We start from the raw sequence: 21,706 nt of genomic DNA on the forward strand, positions 1-21,706 counted from the left end.
AGGCCGTGGCACACACTGCTGTTGTCATTACGGCTTACCTTTTGCAGGGGCCTTGTGTTTCGAGGTAGCACTGGGGGGGTGACGTGATGAGGGATGCCAAGGGATGATGCAGACCTACAGCCTTTGAATTCATTTTCTTCCATTTTCTCAGAACCCTGGGCATTTTCCGAGAGGGGATTGTGTGCTGGTGACTTGAAAAGGTCAGGTCTCCTCCCCACTGGCTCAGCAGAGGGTATGTCTAAAGAACCACACCGCTCTGGCCTGCACTGGAGGCAGGGGTCATAAGGGTCAGCCTGACAACAGCCCCAGGGGCCAGCTGGGCCCTCGTCAGGCTCAGAACTTCTCCAGCAATCTGCCGCCATGGCTGTGGAGATGAGGTCAGGGCTAGAGCCAGGCATCTGTCTTTGAGCATGGTTGCTGAGTGGGCTCCGCAGGGCTGCTGCTGGGCCAAAATACCTCAGGTTGTTGGCGCAGGTTGCAATGTCCTGTCCGTGCATGTTGAGTCTGGGATGGTGACTCTGAGGCACGGCAGGAGGGCATTGCTGGTATTGCTGCTGCAGAGGATTATGGTGATGGGAAGAAGGGTACTGGGATTGAGCTTGGTGTACATAAGTGGGATGGGGTGAATTTTCTTGCACTGGCTGGTTTTTCAAGATCGCTGCAAAGTCACTATGGCTGCCTCTGCTATTCCCTCGGCGGTGGCGGGGTTTGCTCCGATATCGGCTCTTGCTGCTTGAGGTGGACATTTTGGGACTTCCAGACAAAGGGGATGCGGCGGGAGCCACCTCCATACTGGGGATACCTTCAGATCTCAACAGATCTGGCCTGGGAGAAAACAAAAGGTTGAGTTTTAAACGTATGAAAATACACATTCAAGTTAGGGGAAATGTAACCCAAACCTTAAGATACACACACACCCTGTGATACAGCAGTCACGTAGGCAGGGATTTATCCAGTGGAGACAACAGATGTGCATGAAGATGTGTGTCTGAAGATGTTATGTTATACCATAGTTTAAAACACCAGAAAATTAGAAGCAACTTAGATGTTCACCCATAGAGGATTTCCTTTATTCCTTTTGGATATTATTCTGTGCCTCACTAGCTAAGGTGCTCAATCCCTTTAAATTCTAATTCTACCCTATAGGCTTCTTAATCTCTTCCTTATAATCTCATCTATCAGCCTGGTGTCAATATGCCAAAGCATAGGCATGGGTTTGCCCATGATCAGAAATCTGTCTGATGATGGATCTAGATAGATCCCACAAAAGATCACAAATCACAGGGGTCTGATACAAGAGAAGGAAACCTCAGATTAATTAGGCAAGAGGCTAAGCTCAAGGATCTTGGTTTAGACATGGTCTCCTGGGTCTGGGACTATGTCCATCCATCTCTGTATGGGAGGGGCATTAGCAGGGAGCCCTGCTCACACTCAGTACTCAAAAATGTTTAAGGAAGACTGAGAAAGGGGTGGAGCCAGAGGAAGGGGAAACAGTACGGAGCCTAGGAGGTTGAACAGACCCAGCAAGAGAAGGGCCAGTGAGGAGTGACCTGGCATTGTCCTGGCTCCTTATGGGAGGAGGTCCTCTCACAGTCCTGTTTTCAAGTGCTGTCTGGGCTGGTCATGTAGGTCATGTGCAAGAGGAAGCCAGAGCTTGAAGGTAAACCTCACACACACTGATTCCAGGGTGCACAGGTAAACAATAGCTGGTTTCTGATTGATGAATGGGTATGGGCAGAGACTTGAGGATATCAGGTAGGACCACTACATCCTTCCTTCTTTGGGACCAGATAGACACAAATCAGCAAATTACAGAGCAGGAAGACCCAAACTTTTTTTAAACAACAGAATCTTTTTCTTAAATGAATTATGAAAAATTCAGTATATAAAATAGATATAGTAAGAGAACAGACTGGTGGTTTCCAGATATGGGGAGTAGGAGAAGATGGGTGAAATGGGTGAAGAGCATCCAAAAGGTGCAAACTTCTGGTTATAAAATATATAAGTCCTGTGGATGTAATGTACAGCATGGAGACTATAGTTAATGATACAGTTGATCTTTGAATAACAGGCACGGTCAAAAATCCAAGCATAACTTTTGACTCCAGAAAACTTAATAATAGCCTGCTGTTGACCAGATGTCTTACTGATAAGATAAATAGTGGATTCATACATATGTTGTATATTATATGTATTATATACTGTATTTTTAAAGTGAGCTAGGGAAAAGAAAATGTTAAGAAAATCATAAGAGAAAATACATATACCGGACTGTGCTGCAAAACATTCACATATAAGTGCATCTGTTGGAAACCATGTTGTTCAATCGTCAGCTGTTTCAAATATTGCATATTTGAAAGTCTCTAAGAGGTCTTGAAAGTTATTATCACAAGAAAAAAATGTATTTATTTATTTAAAAAAAATTTTTTTTAATGTTTATTTTTGAGAGAGAGAGACACACACACACAGTGCAAGTGGAGGAGGGGCAGAGAGAGAGGAAGACACAGAATCCGAAGCAGGCTTCAGGCTCTGAGCTGTCAGCACAGAGCCCTACGCGGGACTCGAACCCACAAACTGTGAGATCACGACCCGAGCCGAAGTCAGACACTTAACCGATTGAGTCACTCACGTGCCCCCAAAATGTAATTATTTATGCTGAATTATTTATGCAGATGAATGGATCACATAACTAGAGTTCTGTGATAATTATTTCAAAATATATACATGTTTATTGAATTGTTACATTGTACACTTGAAACTAATATGATGTTTTATGTCAAGTATATCTCCCGCCCCACCCTACCCCGCCAGATATAGTGGAACAGTTGAAGAGGGGTGGCAGAGTAGAACCCCCTCCCAGGGCTCCCGCTCCTCATCTTCTCTACTTCTGCAGTAATCCCTGACACCTCTATGCGGGCCCAGGGGTGTCTCAGACGTTGCTTGAAAACCACAGATACAGTCCCGTCTTCACCTTATGTGAGGAGGAATCCAAAGCCCAAGTGTCTCATGGTCTCACAGTGCATTACTGGCAAAATCCAGACAAGAAGTTTCTCCTAATTTCCAGTCTGGCTTATCAGAGATTCAGAGGACAAGCTTAAAGGTACCTACAAATCACTTGGGGCTTATTAAAATGGTTGAATAGGTCAGGTTTGGGGCCTAAGAGTCTGCATTTCTAATAATGTGAGCACACGAGCAGGGGAGGGCTGAGAGAGAGAGGCAAAGAGCGAATCCCAAGTAGGCTCTGTGCTGACAGTGCAGAGCATGACACGGGGCTCGATCCATGAACTGTGAGATCATGACCTGAGCTGAGAAATCAGGAGTTGGATGCTCAACCGACTGAGCCACCCAGGCGACCCAAGAGCTAACACACTCTCAGATGATGCTGAACTGAGGACCGCATTTGAGTAGCTAGGGCTCACCGGAAATTAGTAGGTATCAGGTTGTAGGAGATGGGTTTTTCTTCTTTCTCAGGAGGACGGTTCAAGGCTCATCTTAGAACAGAAGTTCCAGGTAACACTGGTATATAATAATGTGGGCAGGGTATTGTGCTGCTATAAGCGTCTTCCTGCCTCAGATTCATGGTTCTGTAGTCACCTGGCCAAATTGTGCCAGAGAAAGTATGTGAATTGAGGAGGTCCTGGGGCTTTTACTGAGGCAAGAGAGCCATCCAAGGCCCAGTTATGGGTATCTACTTACACAGTGACTGGCCAGGGTGGGACCTAAAAGAGAGCTGAGGTAGAAGTGTCCCGGGGCACTGGGTGGCTCAGTTGGTTAGGCGACCAGCTTCGGCTCAGGTCATGATCTCACAGTTTGTGAGTTTGAGCCCCGTGTCGGGCTCTGTGCTAATAGCTCAGAGCCTGGAGCCTGCTTCAGATTCTGTGTCTCCCTCTCTCTCTACCCCTCCCCTGCTCATGCTGTGTCTCTCTCTGCCTCTCAATAATAAGTAAACGTTAAAAAAAATTAATAAGTGTCCTAAGTCAGGTGAAGCCTGCTTTTATTGAACCTAGCAGTACAAATAACAATGTCACAGAATAACAATGATACAGCACTTCACCATTTACAAAGCACTTTATAATGTATAAAACACTTGTTTCCTATGATTCATTTTCCAATATTCATTTTATAGATAATGGCACTGAGGGATCCTACAGGTTAATTGGCTTGTATCCATCACAAAATAGGTTAAATGCCAGGACTCATAACTCAAACCCCAGTCTTTTTAGCTCTTCCCCATTCCAAGCTTCTCTTTATTATGAGGTGTTTAGACTATTGTACTGGATTATACTTACTTGTGATAGGCTTAGTGGATCCATACTTGAACTCCGATTCTCTTCTTTTTAGTCCCCAACTGAACCCAGACTGACACACCATAGATGGTGGATGGTTTTTCCTCTCTGATCTCCTCAAAGGTCACTGGGCTTCTAACTTAATCATTGGACTGTCCAAATAATCTGAAACTGAAATCCTTCAGGGGCAAGTAGAACTCTTTGCAGCTCAAAGACCTGTTCCAGGTTGCCTTCCTGGATGAGTTCAGTTAGCTTGGAGACTAAGCATCTGCTGATGATGGCAAACTCTTCCAAACATATTCCTCATAGCCAAAATTAAAAGTAAACGTGAGCTCATACTATTTTCTCCTCCAAAGCTCTCAGTTTTATCTGTAGCGGAATGGAGGTAGGAGCCAGAAGGTGAACTCTGTCCCTGATTAATACAGCAAAACAAAGAGGTGTTGGGATCTTCAGAGGTTTTGCCAGGTGCCATCTGCAAACAGTTTCTCAGAACTGACTAGAAGGTGGTCAGGGGTGGTAAGTAAAAGCAAAATTGGAATTAATCCATGTAGTTACTCCTTAGTAGTTTAGATTTCTATTAGTCATGCTATGGTAGAATGGCCACCATTCTCAAAGCCTTAAAATACATTTTTGGTTTTAATTTTGTCCTTACTTTGATCCTTACTGCATTGTTCTCAAGTCTCACCATTAGGTCTATACCCCAGGTTTAGGGACATTTCTCTCCCCTACATTACTTGGCTGGAACAGAGTCCATTCTCCATTATTTGGGAGGAATGGGGATCTAGCAGAGCCTGATAATAAAACAACTGACTAGAAGAACATTCTAAGATTAAAATAACACAAGGAAAATGTGCCGTAATTAGTGGAAAGGGCAATCTTTTAAAAAATTATTCAAAAACTAATTTTTAGCACCTATGGTTTATAATTTTATCTTAAAATTTTTTTTTAACATTTATTCATTTTTGAGAAATAGAGTGTGAGTGGGGAGGGGCAGAGAGCAAAGGAGATACAGAATCCAAAGCAAGCTGCAGGCTCTGAGCCGTCAGCACAGAGCCCGAAGTGGGGCTCAAACTCACAGACCATGAGATCATGGCCTGAGCTGAAGTCGGACGCTTATCTGACTGAGGTACCCAGGCACTCTTCACATTTATCTTTTTAAACTTCACAGAAGTCCCATGCAGGAGTAGAAATGACGGTACCCACACGGTTGGGTATAGGTAATTATCAAAGCCCCTCCTTTTGTTTTTGGTGGTAGATTTATAGACACTTACTACATTATTAAAAAGAACTCAATGAATAAATAAAAGTGGGACATACATGGACCAATGTTGCATAAAACAAGAATTATGATGAACCCAATTATGTGTGCTATGGGTCAAAAAAAGAAAAAGAAATCTCATGTGTGATCGTTATACCATTTTACCTATGGGGTTGACAGAGGTCAAGTGACGTGACCCACATCATGCAGTTTATCAGAGGCAGAGCTGGGATTTGAATCTAGGTCTGTCTGGCCCCCAGTGCTTTTTCTTTTCACTATTCCATGCTAAGTCAATAAATATCTCTGTCCTCAGACAGTAAAAACTAGACTCCTAGAGTTTGTGACACATTCTCTCGCTTTCCCATCCTGTTTTATCTAGAGGCAAGTGTGCCAATGATGAGCTACGGAGTGGACACACCAACCATGATGTGATAACGTATATTTAGGGAGATATTTTCCCATTTCTCTGAGTACCAGGTTGGGACAGTGTCTCACCGTTTGGTCTGCATCCCTGATTTATGAGGCGCACCTTTCCTCTTCATGAGTTTCTCCATGGCGTTGGGGTGGATTATTGGACGGACGGGGTGTCGTTTGTAAGTTCCAGGGTACTTCTTTTCTACTGCTTGCTCACGCCTGCAGAACGAAAGGAAAAGCCACATCTCAGTCACTGCAGACAGATGGGCAGAATGTTTTCACAGGCTAATTCCACTCACAGATGCCGGGCACACTTAACAGATATATGCTCTTTGAATTACAAGGTTACTATTCAGGTTAAAAAGGGGAGAAAAGATATGAAATTCAACTAATGTGACTTAACTGTGCTCTTCTACTCTCAGGTGGACTCAGGGGCTGACCTTCCCTCCCCCAACACACCTCATGGGAGACACAATGTGATGGTAGATGACCTACTTATTTTCGGTTGCTGTTTTGGTCAGGACCAGCGGGTTTTCTTGCCCTTGTCAAGAATACCTTAAACCACTTTCATCAGCCACCTTACTTCCCTGTGGGGGGGCAAAAAGCTCCCACTCATCCACACCAAGCTTTTCTAGAAATGAGGACTCTTTCTTGGGGTCATTCAATAGGGTGAAGTTGCAAATGGCTATCAAGTGCCCATTTCTCTACGACGAGCTCTGCAGCAGCTCCACCCAACTGAAACTTCTTCAGGGGAAGAGACCTGCACACAGCACATCCCTTAGGGAATGTTGGGTAATTGAATAAAGTATTTGCTATTTTTAGTTTTGAGTAGTAGCAGTGTGGAGGAGCAGTACATTTCTGCTGATTGGTAGACCCGACTCAGTAAGGACAGACAGAAGCCTGGATACATACTTAATGAGCTCCTTCTCCCGCATTTCCAGCTGCAGCATGATGGCACTCAGTTCCATGTATAAATTATTAGCCCGCTCAAGTTTTCTCTCATAGTGTTCACGAATATCCAAAGCATGCCTATCAAAGAAAATACAGCATCAGCAAAGCTGGCTACCTTGGGGGAGAACAAAGAATCACACTAATGAAATAAGAACCAGGATGGTTTATCTCAAAAACATGGGTGTGGGGCGCCTGAGTGGCTTAGTTGGTTAGGCATCTGACTTCAGCTCAGGTCATGATCTTGCGGTTCACAGGTTCGAGCCCTGTGTTGGGCTCTGCGCTGACAGCTCGGAGTCTGGAGCCTGCTTCAGATTCTGTGTCTCCCTCTCTCTCTGCCCCTTCCTGGCTCACACTCTGTCTCTCTCTCAAAAATAAACATTAAAAAAAAAAGCATTGGTCTGAGTGTCATCTAAATTTAAGGATGCCCTTTTTGATGTAATGACTCTGACAAGTTGGAGTGGGGGATGGGAAACCCAAGCTTTCACTTGGTTTATCCTTAGGGGTCACATCGAGCTATACAGAATAGCCAGGAGGGCCACAGATAAAATCTGAATGTGATTTGTGTATAATTTGTAGCCTTTGTGCAGTGTTGACGGTATCTTAATAAGAATACTATATGTTAATGGGAATATGCAATCAAGGCTGACCCCATGACCTTGCACTTATCTGTGGTACACATCTTGCCTAATACAGTGGCTATCTATGATTGTGTCTTGTACCTCTTCATTGATCATAAGCACCTTGAGACCAGGCGCTATGTCTTATAAAGTGCTGCCTTCCAGGTCACCTAGGACAGGCACTGAATGAAGAAAGAGCATTGCTCCAAGAGTGTTTGCTGCAGAGATATAATAAAGGAGGATAACAAGATTGCAGGGAGAAGACAGAACAGCAGTATAATGGACAGCTAACTTTTAAAGAGAATTAACAGTAAGTAGCACAGGTGAAAGGTGTGTACGAGGCAAAATGGTGATTCACAAGGAGAGTTCCTGCCAGTATCTGAAGATCTAGGGACAAGAAGAGATGGGAAGGACAGAGTGGCAGACCTGAGCTCTTCTCTGCGCCTCCGAATCAGTTCTTCATCTAATCGGTGTATACAGGTTCCCTCACTTTTGATCTTCTCAAAGTGTTTTTTCACCTCTTCTCTCCATTCAGCCTGGGTAGGACAAATTAGACTTTGTTAATAGTCTAGGAGTGTTAATCCCTGATAGAACCATGGGGTCATGTGCAAGATTTTTTTTCCCTGAATGCTTTTACTGAAGAGACTTAACAAATAAATGTTCAATAACTATTAGTTGATTACGGCAAAATACCTCATGCTCCGCTATCTGCACGCCCCACCCCACACACCATGACCTTATTTTCTGTATTTAGTCCAACATGTGATGCTGTCTCTTTTTCCAGTTTTCTTGTAATACTGGCCACCAGAAATATCACAGCTGGCATACTAGCCATCACCCCTGGAATAAGAGCTCAGTTTTAAGTGAAGATGGTGGCTGAGGTGACCTGGTTAGAAAGAAAGGCTCTGATAACCCTCTGTATAAGTATATGCTAGTGAGAATATGATCATGTTTACAATTGGCTCCAGAAGTCCTCTTAGGTTCTGTTTATGAAAATACCTTGAAAAAATATTGGTAGAAGACCCAAGGGGAAGGAACAACAGGAGTTGGGAATAAAAATATAGGAAATTATACAGGAATTTGGGTGTGAGGGAAAGAACAGGAAAGGAGAAAGAGTATGGCTAAACTATTTAATAGTTGGACAAAATTTTTAGAATGGGGATAAATGTCTAATATGTGAGTTCAATTGTTCAAAATGTGAGCCCTTTCCAATTTCCTAAACCGTTAGTAAAGTCTCTGACATTCACCTTGACTTTGGATGAGTGTTTTTGTTTTTTTAGACATAAAGGAGAGGTGCTGAACTTCACGTTTGGGTCAATGACAGGACAAAGATAGAGAAACAACCACAAGATGGCAGGGATGGGGCCCCAAAATTTTAGAAAGGCAGAACCAGAGGGACCAGGAAATTATAAATTTCCCAGGAATTCACAGAAGCGTTAGGACACGGGACTTTCCACAGAGCATGGAATTCCAAGCCCATTTTATCTAAATTTTAGGGAATAGAAAAACCTCTGCTGCAATATAGTCTACAGGCAATTTCTAGAAAAGAGCTAAAAGAGATGTTTCCTCAAATTACATATAAACTACAATCCCCAAGAAGCTAATGAGACTAAGATAATTTCCAGTAAAGGCTAGACATATAACTAAATGCCTCTAATTACATATTCTTCCTGTGGAGCTATTCTATTACTTTTAGATTCATGTTTAAAATTATTTCTCTAGATCATGGAAGAAGTTATGCTTAAGTAATTGTGAAATTCCAGAAGGTTTCTCCCCAAATTTGCTATTTCTCATTTAGTTTTTAGAGGAAATCATATCATACGTATTTAAAAAGTGATCATCCTGCTAATCTATTTATAATACGCTAGACCTTCCTGTATCTCTCTATATATGTTGACTGACCATTGGAGAAAGATTTCTGTCAATCAGCTGACTTTTGGGCACCAAACCTGCCGAACAACGTCATCAGAAAGTCAAGGTCATCAGAAAGTCAGATCCAGAATGCACTGCCCATTGTTTGGTAACAGTCTTTGACAGTATCTAAGCAATAAATGCAGGTTTGGTTGAGCTCCTAAAGTAATGCTGTTCTGTCAATCATCAGATCAAAGTCTGAAGTAAAAAGAATATCTGAGCCTCAAGAAGCCTAAGATCGGGGTGCCTGGGTGGCTCAGTTTGTTAAGCGTCTGACGTCAGGTCAGGTCATGATCTCACGGTTTATGAGTTCGAGCCTCACGTTGGGCTCTGTGCTGACAGCTCTGAGCCTAGAGCCTGCTTTGGATTCTGTGTCTCCCTCTCTCTCTCTGCCCTTCCCCCCACTTGCACTCTGTCTCTCTCTCTCTCTCTCTCTCAAAAATAAACACTAAAAAAAAAAAAAAAAAAAAAAAAAAAAAAAAAGAAGCCTAAGATTGACAATCAAGAGATGTTAGACCAAAAAAGGATAAGGGAGCTGGCCAGGTCTGGGCCTTAAAGTGTCCTCTTTTGTGCAAAAACATATCAGTAGATCCTAGTACAATACCTAAAAAGAAGGGACCAGGAAAAGAAACATCTCCCTCTGGTGGTCAGGAATCAGATGTCACAGAATAGATTTTTTTTTTTTTTTTTTTTCCATTTCTTGAGGAAATAAACCCTTTTGAAGATTGGAACCTATTAAAAAGGAGATTTCCAAAAAGAAGTACCCCCTTCCCTATGAAGACGGAACAAGATATATGGGAAAACACCAGTACTGATTAATCATATATTTTCCCAGCAGGTATAGTGTTACTGGTAGATGTTAATTTTGGACTTTCACCACATTTGCTTAGAATCTTTACATTATAGGAGTTCCAATTTGCACTTAATCTTCAGTGCAGACATGTCTGGGTATATCTGAAAAAATGGAAGGTGGGTAGGCCTGAAACCAATTTGTAAAGACTGAGGTGCCTCGGAGAGAACATATGGCATGAGAGAAGGAGGAATCCTACATGAACCTGACCTATAACAAAGCCACGATAAGAGTGGAGAAGCATTTCCCATTGTTTCATTAAAATGCCTGTAAAACACTGGGCCATAAACAGCACTGCTCTGTTACCTTTAACAAAGTGTAACTCACCAGAGAAAGGAAGAGGTCATTGTGTAAATAGAACAATATGCAGCTTTGGAATCTTGAGAATTCCAAGCTTCAGTTACAGCAGGAAATGGCAGCACTCAGTGGGTGATGGCAGTGCCTTAAAGATACGGCAGCACCCAATGGATGCCAGCTGGGGACTATGGTCTTGTGGCAGAAAACAATGCTAACCCATAAAGTAATATCTAGCAGATACTAGGCAGGAGACTACTGTGTCTGGCCATTCAGTGGAAAGCAGAGCAGATGTTACAATGTATGAAGTTACTGAGATCCCCACTCTTTACTGGGGATTCCCCCAAAATGCACTGGGGGGGCAGTGAAGGGAGGGAACACGAGGTGCTTCACAAGGTATTCTTGCATAAGCAGGTAAGGGAAAAATCTAGTGACACCTAAGTTATTACCATTAATGGGATCCTTTAAAAATTTTTTTAAATTCTTTTTAAAAAAATGTTTATTTTTGAGAGAGAGAGAGAGTACAAGCAGGGCAAGGGCAGAGAGAGAGGTGGGGTACAGAGAATCCAAAGCAGGCTCTGCTGACAGCAGAGAGCCTGACGTGGGGCTTTGAACTTAAGAACCACAAGACAGTGACCTGAGCTGAAGTTGGATACTTAACCAACTGAGCCACCCAGGCACCCCAACTGGATCCTTTTAATGTCCCGGATAAGGCCTGGGAAAGGTCACAACATTTAAAAGGTTTTTGTCTTCTCCAGCCTTCCAGTTATTCAATCAGTAGATTGAATATGTAAATTCATAGAGACAGAAAGTACAACAGAGATTACCAGGGGCGAGGGGAGGAGGGAATGGGAAGTTATTGCTTAATGGGATGATGAAAACTTTTGGAAATTGTGGTGACAGTTTCACAATGTTGTGAATTTAATGAATGCCACTGAACTGTACACTTCAAAATGGGTAAAGTGGCAATTTTTGTATTATATGTATTTTACCACAAATTTTAAAGAGGAAAAAAAGAAGTTGAGCCAGCTCCAGCCTCGCTGAAGGAAGAGAGAAGCAGGACCGTAGGAGGCTAAGTGGCTGGAAACCATAGATTCTGAATCAGAAAAGACTTAGAGGTCATCAAGGCCAACCCTTTACTGGCACATGAATCCCCTTTACTGCCTTCCCAGGTAAGTAAGTGCCCAGCCTCTGCCCAAGTACCTACTTGCTCATGAGAAAGCTCTTTTTTTTTTTTTAAGTTTAAAAAATTTATTTAAGTAATCTCTACATTCCATGAGGGGCTCGAACTCATGATCCCAAGATAAAGTATTGTATGCTGTTCCAGCTGAGCCAGCCAGGCGCCCCATGATGAGATTACTCTTGAGGAGCACAGTCTGTCCCTATAATGAGCTTGGTGTATGCAACTCCCAGCCCCTGAATTTGAGTGGTCACAGTGGTACTCAAGAGGGAACCAGATGGTACAAAAAGCAGAGGGTGGTGGGAGAACTTAGAAGCAGGGCACGTGGCCCATCTAGCAGCAGGGATCTGGGACCCCCGATAAAATGTTTCCTAAAGACTGATATCAAATGCAGTTGAATACCAGGAACAATAATTGCCTACTGGGAGGAATGGGTTATTGTCTAGGAACAAGGCAGTGGCTTTGGCAGAATCGAATACTGTACTGAAATTGGTTGCTTCGTTCATCTGTTCTGTGTGTGCTGCATCTTTATATGTGTGTAGGCTGAGCAACAGCTAAAGCAATTTCTCTCAGAAAGAAGTCAGCTGGGCTCTTGCCGGTGCTCTTGCCTGACAGTTTTGGTGGAAAGTGGAGACCTGTGGCTAACCACTGCTGATTGATAACTGATGCTGACAGGGCTTTGTCAGCAGGCAGGAGGAGGGGAAGCCTCAGGTACGAGGGGCACAATCAGCTCTTCCCCTTTGGGGTGGCATAAAACCAAGGCACCGTGAAGAGGAGTTCCCCAGCTGCCATCTTATCTGTCTCAGGAGCTCGACAGCATGTAACAACCTGGAGGAAGCTTCATTTCCGTAGCTTTGTGGGCCATGAATAACATCTTAAATCGGATAGTTCTTTAGTTTCCAATACAGTTGCATTTCTGTCTTCTCATTTGATCCTAGCTAAAACTCCATAAGGAAGAGAAAAGATGATTATCTTCATTGTTTAGATGAGTAAGCTGAGGTTTAGAGAAATTTAGCAACTTGTCTAAGATCATAGGACAAGGGCTTAGACTCAAGTCTGTTGCTTTTCTGAGTACTTCAGTACATAAATTCAGTTCATAAATACTTTATCAGTAGCCAGAGATAGTCTGAATTTCAAACCCAGAGACAAATCAGCTTGTAAGTATCTGAAATAATTCTAGGAACTAGCAAGGATAGCAGATTTGGGGCTATTTAAGGAGAGGTAAAATTTCATGTTGGGAGAAAAATGTAGAAGAATTGATGAATATTAAAAGATTTCCAATGTAATGTTTTCCCTTTCCTTTCTTCCCCCACTTCTTCCCTTCAAGAATATGTTTATTTATTTACTTTGAGAGAGACAGAGAGAGAGAGAGAAAGCATGAGCAGAGAAGGGGCAGAGAAAGAGGGAGACAGAGAATCCCAATCAGGGTCTGCACTGTCAGCACAGAGCCCGATGTGGGGCTCGATCTCATGAACTGTGAGATCATGACCTGAGCTGAAATCAAGAGTTGGACCTTAACCGACTGAGCCACCAAGGTGCTCCCCAAAGAAACTTTTCTGAGTTCAATTTTACTCGTAAAAGTGAGTTTGTACAAATAAAGATACCAAATGTGGGTGCTTAGTTGCATGACATTGTACTTTGCATAGGGTGGGTACTCAGAAAATGCGTCACTGGCTTCATAAGTGATGTTCTGGGAGCATTCAGGTAAAATCTGTCTAGAATTTGAAGTTTTCCAAGTATATACAGTTATGCGGTCTCAATGGCTTGTGAGTTAGTACTGTCACCAAAAACTGCTTTTCCAAATTCTGGCATATATACTTTTATGGTAAGGGAAGCAAAGCTGTGATTGAAATCATATCCTAAAGTCTGAAAGACTCCCTAGAAAGTACTTACTATTACTCTCTTTCATTTCACGAAAGGGCCTAAGTCTTTTTCGGAATACTAACACAAAAAGAAATTGGGCAGATTTCTTTTCCAGTGGCCCTTATTTATGTGTATTTGAATAGAGAGGTCATGGTTTTTGAAAGTTCTAAGGGAGTTTATTGGAATGCACATCAAAGGACATAGGAAATGATATGATAAAGTCAACCCCCCCTACATCCTTGCGTTTTCTCTGAAATCAAACACTTTGCTTACATAATAATTCCTCAGAAACACTACAGATCTGTGGGGGCAATCCTGACTATTTAAAGACACAGTTGTGAGGAGAGCTATGTTTGTGGACCATAGAGTGTGTGTTGGAACTTGGGGCAACAAGATAAAAGTCTCTGATTTATCAGTCCTTAGGCGGTCCGAGATAAAACAAACAAACAAACAAACAAACAAACAAACAAAAAAACCCCCACCTTGTATTTTTATTAAGGTATCCCCTAATGTCTGATGGGTAGAGTGTCTGCATTTATCAGACATGTGAGAAGCAGGTACTCCAAGCCTCGAGTCGGGCCAGGTCATAAAGCATACTGGAGGGCTTGTTGAACTTGTAGGGATGATGCCCCTCCCAGTGCGGTACTCTTTTCAACACATACTTTCCTGGTAGGTACCCTCATCACCCACTGGAGATGGGTGGAGATGAGGGGTAGACTGAGATACCAATTGTTAATAAAACGTCTTCTCCGAGAATGACTCTTTTAAGTGATACTGCAAGTGAGTGCAGAGATGGAATCCTTATGATGTTACAGCATTTTTATTCAACAGTCACAAATTGTTCCCCCTCTGCACCCATGCCCTCACAGAGTGCCGGGGCAGATTCCCTCGCCAAGAGGTGAAGTCTGCTTCTCATCCTGGGGTTGGCCTGTGACTTGCTTTGACCAAAGAGACATTAGCACGCATGGTGCACACCTAGGCTTGAAAATCCCTTGTGCCCTGGGTCTTGCTGTCTTACCGAATTTGTGACCCTGATAACAGCTTGTGAACAAGCCCAAGCAGGCTGCCGAGGGACAAGAGGCCACGTGGAAGAGAACCGAGGTGCTCTTGGTGACAGCCAGCCAATCACCACACTTGTGAATGAAGCTGCCGAGAACCTGCCAGCCTCCCAGGGGACCCAGCAATGGACTACAGATATGTGAGTGAGCCCAGTGGAAGCCGGCAGGAGAACCGCCCACCCAAACTGCAGACCCACAGAACCATAAGCTAAACTAAAGCTTATTGTTTTAAGCCATAAGTCTGGAATGGTCCGTAAGACAGTAAAGGCTAACAGATACATTAAATTACATTTTATCTGGGGCACCTGGGTGGCTCAGTCAGTTGAGCGTCTGACTGGCTCAGGTCATGATCTCACAGTTCTTGGGTTTGAGCCCCGCATCGGGCTCTGTGCTGATAGCTCAGAGCCTGAAGCCTGTTTCAGATTCTGTGTCTTCCTCTCTCTCTGCCCCTCCCCCACTCGCACTCTGTCTCCCTCTGTCTCAAAAATAAATAAACATTTAAAAAATTACATTTTATCTGGTGCTCGTGGGTGACACATAAAGGTAGAGGAAAGGTTCTCTCTGGGCCTGATTCTATCATGGGCTCTCTCTCTCTGGTATTTCACTTCCCTCCTCTGTACTTTAGCTTTTCCCCTTCAAGGGAAGCAATCTTTTCATGAAGGTCAGCAGTAATTTTTTTTTTTAATTTTTTTTTAATGTTTATTTTTGACAGAGAGAGAGTGACAGAGCATGAGTGGGGGAGGGGCAGAGAGAGAGGGAGACACAGAATCCAAAGCAGGCTCCAGGCTCTGAGCTGTCAGCACAGAGCCCGACGCGGGGCTTGAACCCACAGACCGCGAGTTCATGACCTGAGCCGAAGTCGGACGCTCAACCGACTGAGCCACCCAGGCGCCCCTGGTCAGCAGTAATTCTAATTCAAATATATTCCTCTTTACTCTTCAACCGTTTCACCACTATGAGGATGACATTCCAATACATGTTCCTTTCAAATGAGATAATGATATATCTTAAGTGTTTAAAAAGCTCCAAAATTTCCTCTGTGTGAGGGATCATAATTACTGCTTCACAATGACTAGGGCTGTATCATTGTTACAAGAATCGGAATGGTTCTGAGTTACTCTTTCTCGTCGAGACCTCCCTGTCTGTGTGTTCAGTACACTCGAAGAGAGTTTCCAGACTCACCTGAGACTTGAAGTAGGTTTCTTGTGGGGTGGCAAGAACATCAGCAGAAGCGATGTCTAAATGCATGAGCGTCTGTCGGAAAGAAGGCCGGTTGCGAGGTTTACTCTGCCTACAAGTTAAAAAAAGACAGCTTGTGCACTGTGGAAGTTGGATCCAGGAGGATAAAGATTTTATTCTGCTTTATAAAAAACGTTTTTGGCTCCACACCTGGCTATTTCTCAGGCAGTGTTCATGCACTGAGGAGCAAAAGGAAAATGTAATTATGAGAAACCTATAATAATAAAATGGAAATCTGTAGGATCAGTGACCTGTTTGATAATAATAGTCCCTTAGGGCAAGTAAAGTAATAATAGTTACCATAGCTATCATTTATTAAGGCCTATTGTAGCAGGATATAACAAATTCATTATTTATAAATAACTCCAAGTCCACCAGTCTTTAACCAGTTGATTTGTTCCAAATCCATATTAGAGACTTCCCTGAAGTTTTAGAGAAATTTTAAATTTGGTTTTGAGGAAGAAGGTAAAAGAGAATATTGGGAGAAATATATTTCTTACCATGTCTGTTTCATAAGGATTTTGAATCCATCAGGGCAAGTGGAAGGAACTGGAAGGTGTAGGCTATTGCTTCCAACACCCCAAATGATGGCTGAAGAGTCCACATCTTTGTAAGGGATCTCTCCTGTCAGCAGCTCCCAAAGCACCACTCCAAAAGACCTACAGTAGTACCAGGAACAGGTACCAAAGACACGGCAGAAAGACTGGTTTGTATTTTTGTTCTCTATTCATTTTTAATCAAAAGTATACCCAGTTTCAAAATTCTAATACTGCCATAAGAAGAACAGAAACAGAAAAACTCTGAAAAACAAATTCAGTAAGGGGTAACCAACGCTGCTAGATATGAAGACATATTATAAGGTTTTTATAATTAACTCTGGCACGTGAATAGACAGCCGGACTCCGTGAATGTAATAAAGATCCATAAATAGGCCAAATACATATGGGATTGAGTATGTGATAGAAGCGACATCCCAAACCAATGAGGGAAAACAGACTACACAATATATGCCATTGGGACAACTGGGGGAAAAATTAAATCTATAGTTCATCTTACATCAAGATAAATTCCCAAAGAATCAAAAATTCAAATGTGAAAAGAAAAAATGAAGCCATAAACATCCTGAAAGAACACATGAGAAATTTTTTTCTTTTTACTAATCTTACAGTGGTGAAGGCTTTCCAGTTATGAAATCCAGAAGCCATAAGGGGAGAGCATTTTCAAAAAAATCTAGCATGGAGAAAGAACACCATAAACAAAATAGCAAAGGTGAAAAGTACCTGTAATTCCTATGCACAAAAGGCTAATCTCCTTAGTGTATAAAATACCCTTATAAATTGATAAGAATAAAGATCAGAAAGTTTAGCAAGGGATCAGAATAGTTCACAAATAAGGAATTACAAATGGTTTGTAAACATATGAAAAAATGAACAACCTAACTTATGAGAGGAATGTGCATTAAAGCCACACCCAAGATACCATTTGTTACCTAGACGGTTGGCAAAAATCCAAAAATTTAACACATTTTGGTGGTGAGACTGAGAAAACACTTATACATTTCTGTTGGGAATGTAATCGGTATAATCCCTAAGGAGGATGCGTTGGTAATAATTACCCAAATTACAAATGATCCCACATTTCTACTTTATCTTATTCTGGTGTTACATGTAATTTTAATATATGCTATTATTTTGTTTTTAAGGCTAAAAGTTAATAGTAGCCAATTTTAAGAATGGAAGAAAAGTAACTACAGGGAAATATACTATTAATAGTAAAGATTCATAATCTCAAAGGAAAAACTGGTAAAGATTTTAAAAGGCCCAAAAAAAAAAAAAGCATAGCTCATAGGGACTGTTTATTAAAAGGGCAAATAGTCCTATTATATACTTTAGATAGCTCTAAAGCACATAAACTGTATTACAGCAAAGTATATCACTGATATATTCAGTGATGGTCTGAGTCACCAAGACTAAGTAAACTTTGTTTAATGTATTTTACTTAAGAAGTTGAGAATTATATAATATATTTCAGAAAGACTTTGATACTAAATGCTTATTTGAAGTAAATTTTCGATTTTCCAGAGAGTTCAGCACATTCTGTGAAAGTCTCCAAAACTGATGATTTACTAAATACATATTCACCCTATTATCTCTCAATCCTTCTTAACACATTCATCGTTACACTGGTTAGTACCTCAGATAAGAGGAGACTGAAATCAGCCAGGAGTGAGGGACGCTAAAGAATATTTTGGGAAAGCAGAAGAGTTGAAGGAGGAAAGGTCTAATAGGGTGAAGTGGGAGAGGCTTTCTAGTTGGGACAGATGGCACCACTCACCATATATCGACTTTTTCAGAGACAGGTTCATTGCGTATCACCTCTGGTGCCATCCACGCGACTGTGCCAGCAAAGGACATCTTGGTACTTTTGTCACTGAGTTCCTTAGATGTACCAAAATCTGAAATTTTTACTGCATCTGTGTGAGTCACCAAAACACTTTAAAAAGAAATAGAAAGAACATCCAGATCATTAGTACTAATAAACACCATGACTGTAATTGGCAACTTAGTTTGCTGCCTCCTACTTGTGGAATTCAGCTTGTGAGTTCCAATATTACTGGGGCATCAGCATCACTCAAACATGTGAGGCAGCACAGCATAGTGGGCTTTTTCTACCTGGTTTGAGCCTGCCTCCACCACTTACTGGCTGTGTGATCTCTGCTACCTAATTCTCCGAAGCCGGTTTTCTCATTTGTAAGATGGGGACAATTGGGGTCACAGTATGTTCTCCAGAATTCAAACATGCAGAAAACTCTGAAAATAGTATATAAATATTTTCTCATCTATATCAAGCAAACTCATTTTATTTATCTGTGGCTCATTAGAGAGTGTTGTCCTAGACTTTGCTGGTGGTGTGAGGTAATGCTATCTGATATCCTCTGACTCTAAGAGTTTTGGATACGGAACTATGGGCCTATAATAATGGCCTTCATGGAATTTTCATTTGAATTAAATGAGATTAGATATATAAAACACCCCTCCTCTATAAATATCAGTTTCCATCCTTGCCAGTCTCAGACAAATCACTAAGAAAAACACTTCTTTTAAAACATTTTTTAAATAACGGCCAACTAAAATCATGCATGGAACCATGACACTAAAAGCTAATAAGGAAAAGCTGGGACACATTTAGGCTTAAGCAGATTCCACACAAGTCGTGTTCTCCTTTTCACAGTATTTATCTGAAATGTTACCTGGGGAAAATTGCTCTTTTAGCCTTAAAGATGAATACAATCTGGTACCAGTTGAATCCAAAATAGTAATATCCTTACACACCAGACTGAATTCACTTGAAATAACCTGTTTAGAACTTCAGAATATTCATGAGTTAGGGTTTCAGAGGCTTAATGATATAGAGACCTATTTTTAATAATAAGAAGGCTTAATATTCAGAGTATCAGAATTGAGGTGGCTAGAAAACAGGAAACTTCTCTACCTCCTCCCTTGTCTGAACCAGGGACGTCACATTTGCCCCCCTCTCCATCAGTGTCACATGGCTTACTATTTACCAGGTTTACAACTGCTTTAGAATACCTTCATCCACATCCTACACCTGATTTTGCACCTGATATGTAAAATTTACATAATTTGCACACTTTGATTTAATGGTGTTAGTCTTGGTGAAAATGCGTAAGGATTTAGGGGCACCTGGGTGGCTCAGTCGGTTAAGCGGCCGACTTCGGCTCAGGTCATGATCTCGCGGTCCGTGAGTTCGAGCCCCGCGTCGGGCTCTGTGCTGACAGCTCAGAGCCTGGAGCCTGTTTCAGATTCTGTGTCTCCCTCTCTCTGACCCTCCCCGTTCATGCTCTGTCTCTCTCTGTCTCAAAAATAAATAAACGTTAAAAAAAAAATTAAAAAAAAGAAAATGCATAAGGATTTAAATATTATGGGGTATCTGGCAGAACTGATGGTATATACCATGAAAGTCAGAAAAGGCGATAAGCCCCTAGAAAGAAAAATACTAGACGCTTCCTCTTCTGTCTCTTTTGTGCTGCTCACTATGGGATTTCTTGGCATGAGAAGAGGGAATGGACATGGGGACAGACTAAAGAGCACATGAGGTTGGAACTTTTGTCAGGTCTTCTCTGAGACAAAGCTGGGGTCACACAGCCTAAGATTTAATGCAGGTCATGGAATCTCTCTTTACTACAAGCCAGACTGATCTTTGTCTTCTCAAAGTTAGCCTGGAATGCAAAGAGGCCAAGGCTGCTGGAAGTTCAGGGGAATACTGATAATGGAGGGAAAGGCTCATTGGGTGACTTATTACTCTAATCTCTAAATGAGAGGAGTTAAAGAAAGTAGCATGTGATTTTATATATTCTAAAATTTCCCAACCTCTTCCTCTAAAGTGAATTCTCCAGGAGAACAAGGTGGTTAAGAAGGAGACCATTCAAAGAGGACTTGGGCAATATTTTGTGTCCCTTATGTGTATGTAGTGGATGACAAAAGCAACAGGTTGTGTAAGAATGTGAACATATGCGGGGCGCCTGGGTGGCGCAGTCGGTTAAGCGTCCGACTTCAGCCAGGTCACGATCTCGCGGTCCGTGAGTTCGAGCCCCGCATCAGGCTCTGGGCTGATGGCTCAGAGCCTGGAGCCTGTTTCTGATTCTGTGTCTCCCTCTCTCTCTGCCCCTCCCCAGTTCATGCTCTGTCTCTCTCTGTCCCAAAAATAAAATAAAAAACGTTGAAAAAAAAAAATTAAAAAAAAAAAAAAAGAATGTGAACATATGCAATGAAATAGAGTTCATTTGCAAGTAAAGCAGGAGAAGGTTGTTCAGGGAGCTAGTGACTATGATAAGCACCAATGAGAATCATGGTGACAAATTAGAGCTGCTTTGAAGTTTATAATCGAGGATTGATTGGTGTCTTCCATCGAGAGGATTCACTGAATCCTTCACTTTCACATGATGAGGTAGAATTTAGACTTTTTGGTCTAAAAGTTCTGGGTTCAAGTCCTAGCTCCATGACTTCAGGCTTTTCTAATATAAAATAAGAATAATTATACTTGTTGCAGCTGCCCCACACAATTTTTGCTAAGATCAAAGCAAATGTGATGATAGATATTGAAAAAAATACTGTAGACTATGAAAGTGCTAATTTTGAAAAGATTAATTCCTCTCTGCTTCTCTAAACCAAAAATGTGATGAGAAATAATAAAAATAATGTTTAAATATAAGAGCTACAATGAAATCTATCATTTTATCAGTTCCTTTCTTCCTTTCATGCAGTTTGCGGGAACTGAATTAACACTCCTCTTAAAGTGGTTAGTGAGGGCCAAGAACAGAAATTACTAGAAACAACCTGTTTCTCTTAAATAGCCAGTTTATATTATCTTATGGATACCATGAACCTTGAAACTATGTATTTCCTTCTTTGCTTAGATTCTACGAAGGTCAAAGCCAAATCCATAGTCCACCTCTAACAACTGTACGGAATCCTGTGGCATACATGTTGTGAGCAAGCTTTAGTTCTAATGCTCGTATTTTCTCTTTGCCTCAGTCTCTTATTTATCCATTTTTATCCTGTTGTATACATCTTTGAAACTTGGTTTCTAAAACTTGGGTCTTTGGGGAAAACACTAGGAAAACGACAAAGCAAGCCATTAGATGGGAACATTTGGCATTAATTATCTGAGATAATGGAAAGTGAATACTTCAGTTAATAAAGAATCTTGTTTCACAGTTGCACAATCAAAATGCAACCAAAAGGAGAAAACTAGTGTCAGGTGC

The 21,706-nt window shown here is 41.7% G+C and overlaps 1 protein-coding gene across 7 annotated transcripts in view; it reads right to left on the reverse strand.

Moving 5' to 3' along the window:
• The window catches only part of MAP3K13 (mitogen-activated protein kinase kinase kinase 13), a 170,286-nt gene that overhangs the window by 12,691 nt on the left and 135,889 nt on the right, over positions 1 to 21,706 (reverse strand). For all 7 annotated transcript variants that reach the window (XR_006207822.1, XM_042957170.1, XM_042957169.1 and 4 more), the window contains 7 exons: positions 18,256 to 18,414; positions 16,422 to 16,580; positions 15,865 to 15,973; positions 7,953 to 8,062; positions 6,871 to 6,987; positions 6,040 to 6,177; positions 39 to 825 (listed from right to left, as the gene is read on the reverse strand). Coding sequence is in view for 6 of the 7 variants with exons in the window: in XM_042957170.1 (XP_042813104.1) it covers positions 39 to 825; positions 6,040 to 6,177; positions 6,871 to 6,987; positions 7,953 to 8,062; positions 15,865 to 15,973; positions 16,422 to 16,580; positions 18,256 to 18,414 (1,579 nt within the window). In the remaining variant the exon portion in view is untranslated. The remainder of the gene's footprint in view (positions 1 to 38; positions 826 to 6,039; positions 6,178 to 6,870; positions 6,988 to 7,952; positions 8,063 to 15,864; positions 15,974 to 16,421; positions 16,581 to 18,255; positions 18,415 to 21,706) is intronic.

Source organism: Panthera tigris, chromosome C2 (assembly GCF_018350195.1).
Source record: "Panthera tigris isolate Pti1 chromosome C2, P.tigris_Pti1_mat1.1, whole genome shotgun sequence".
In the NCBI taxonomy this organism is placed as follows: domain Eukaryota; kingdom Metazoa; phylum Chordata; class Mammalia; order Carnivora; family Felidae; genus Panthera; species Panthera tigris.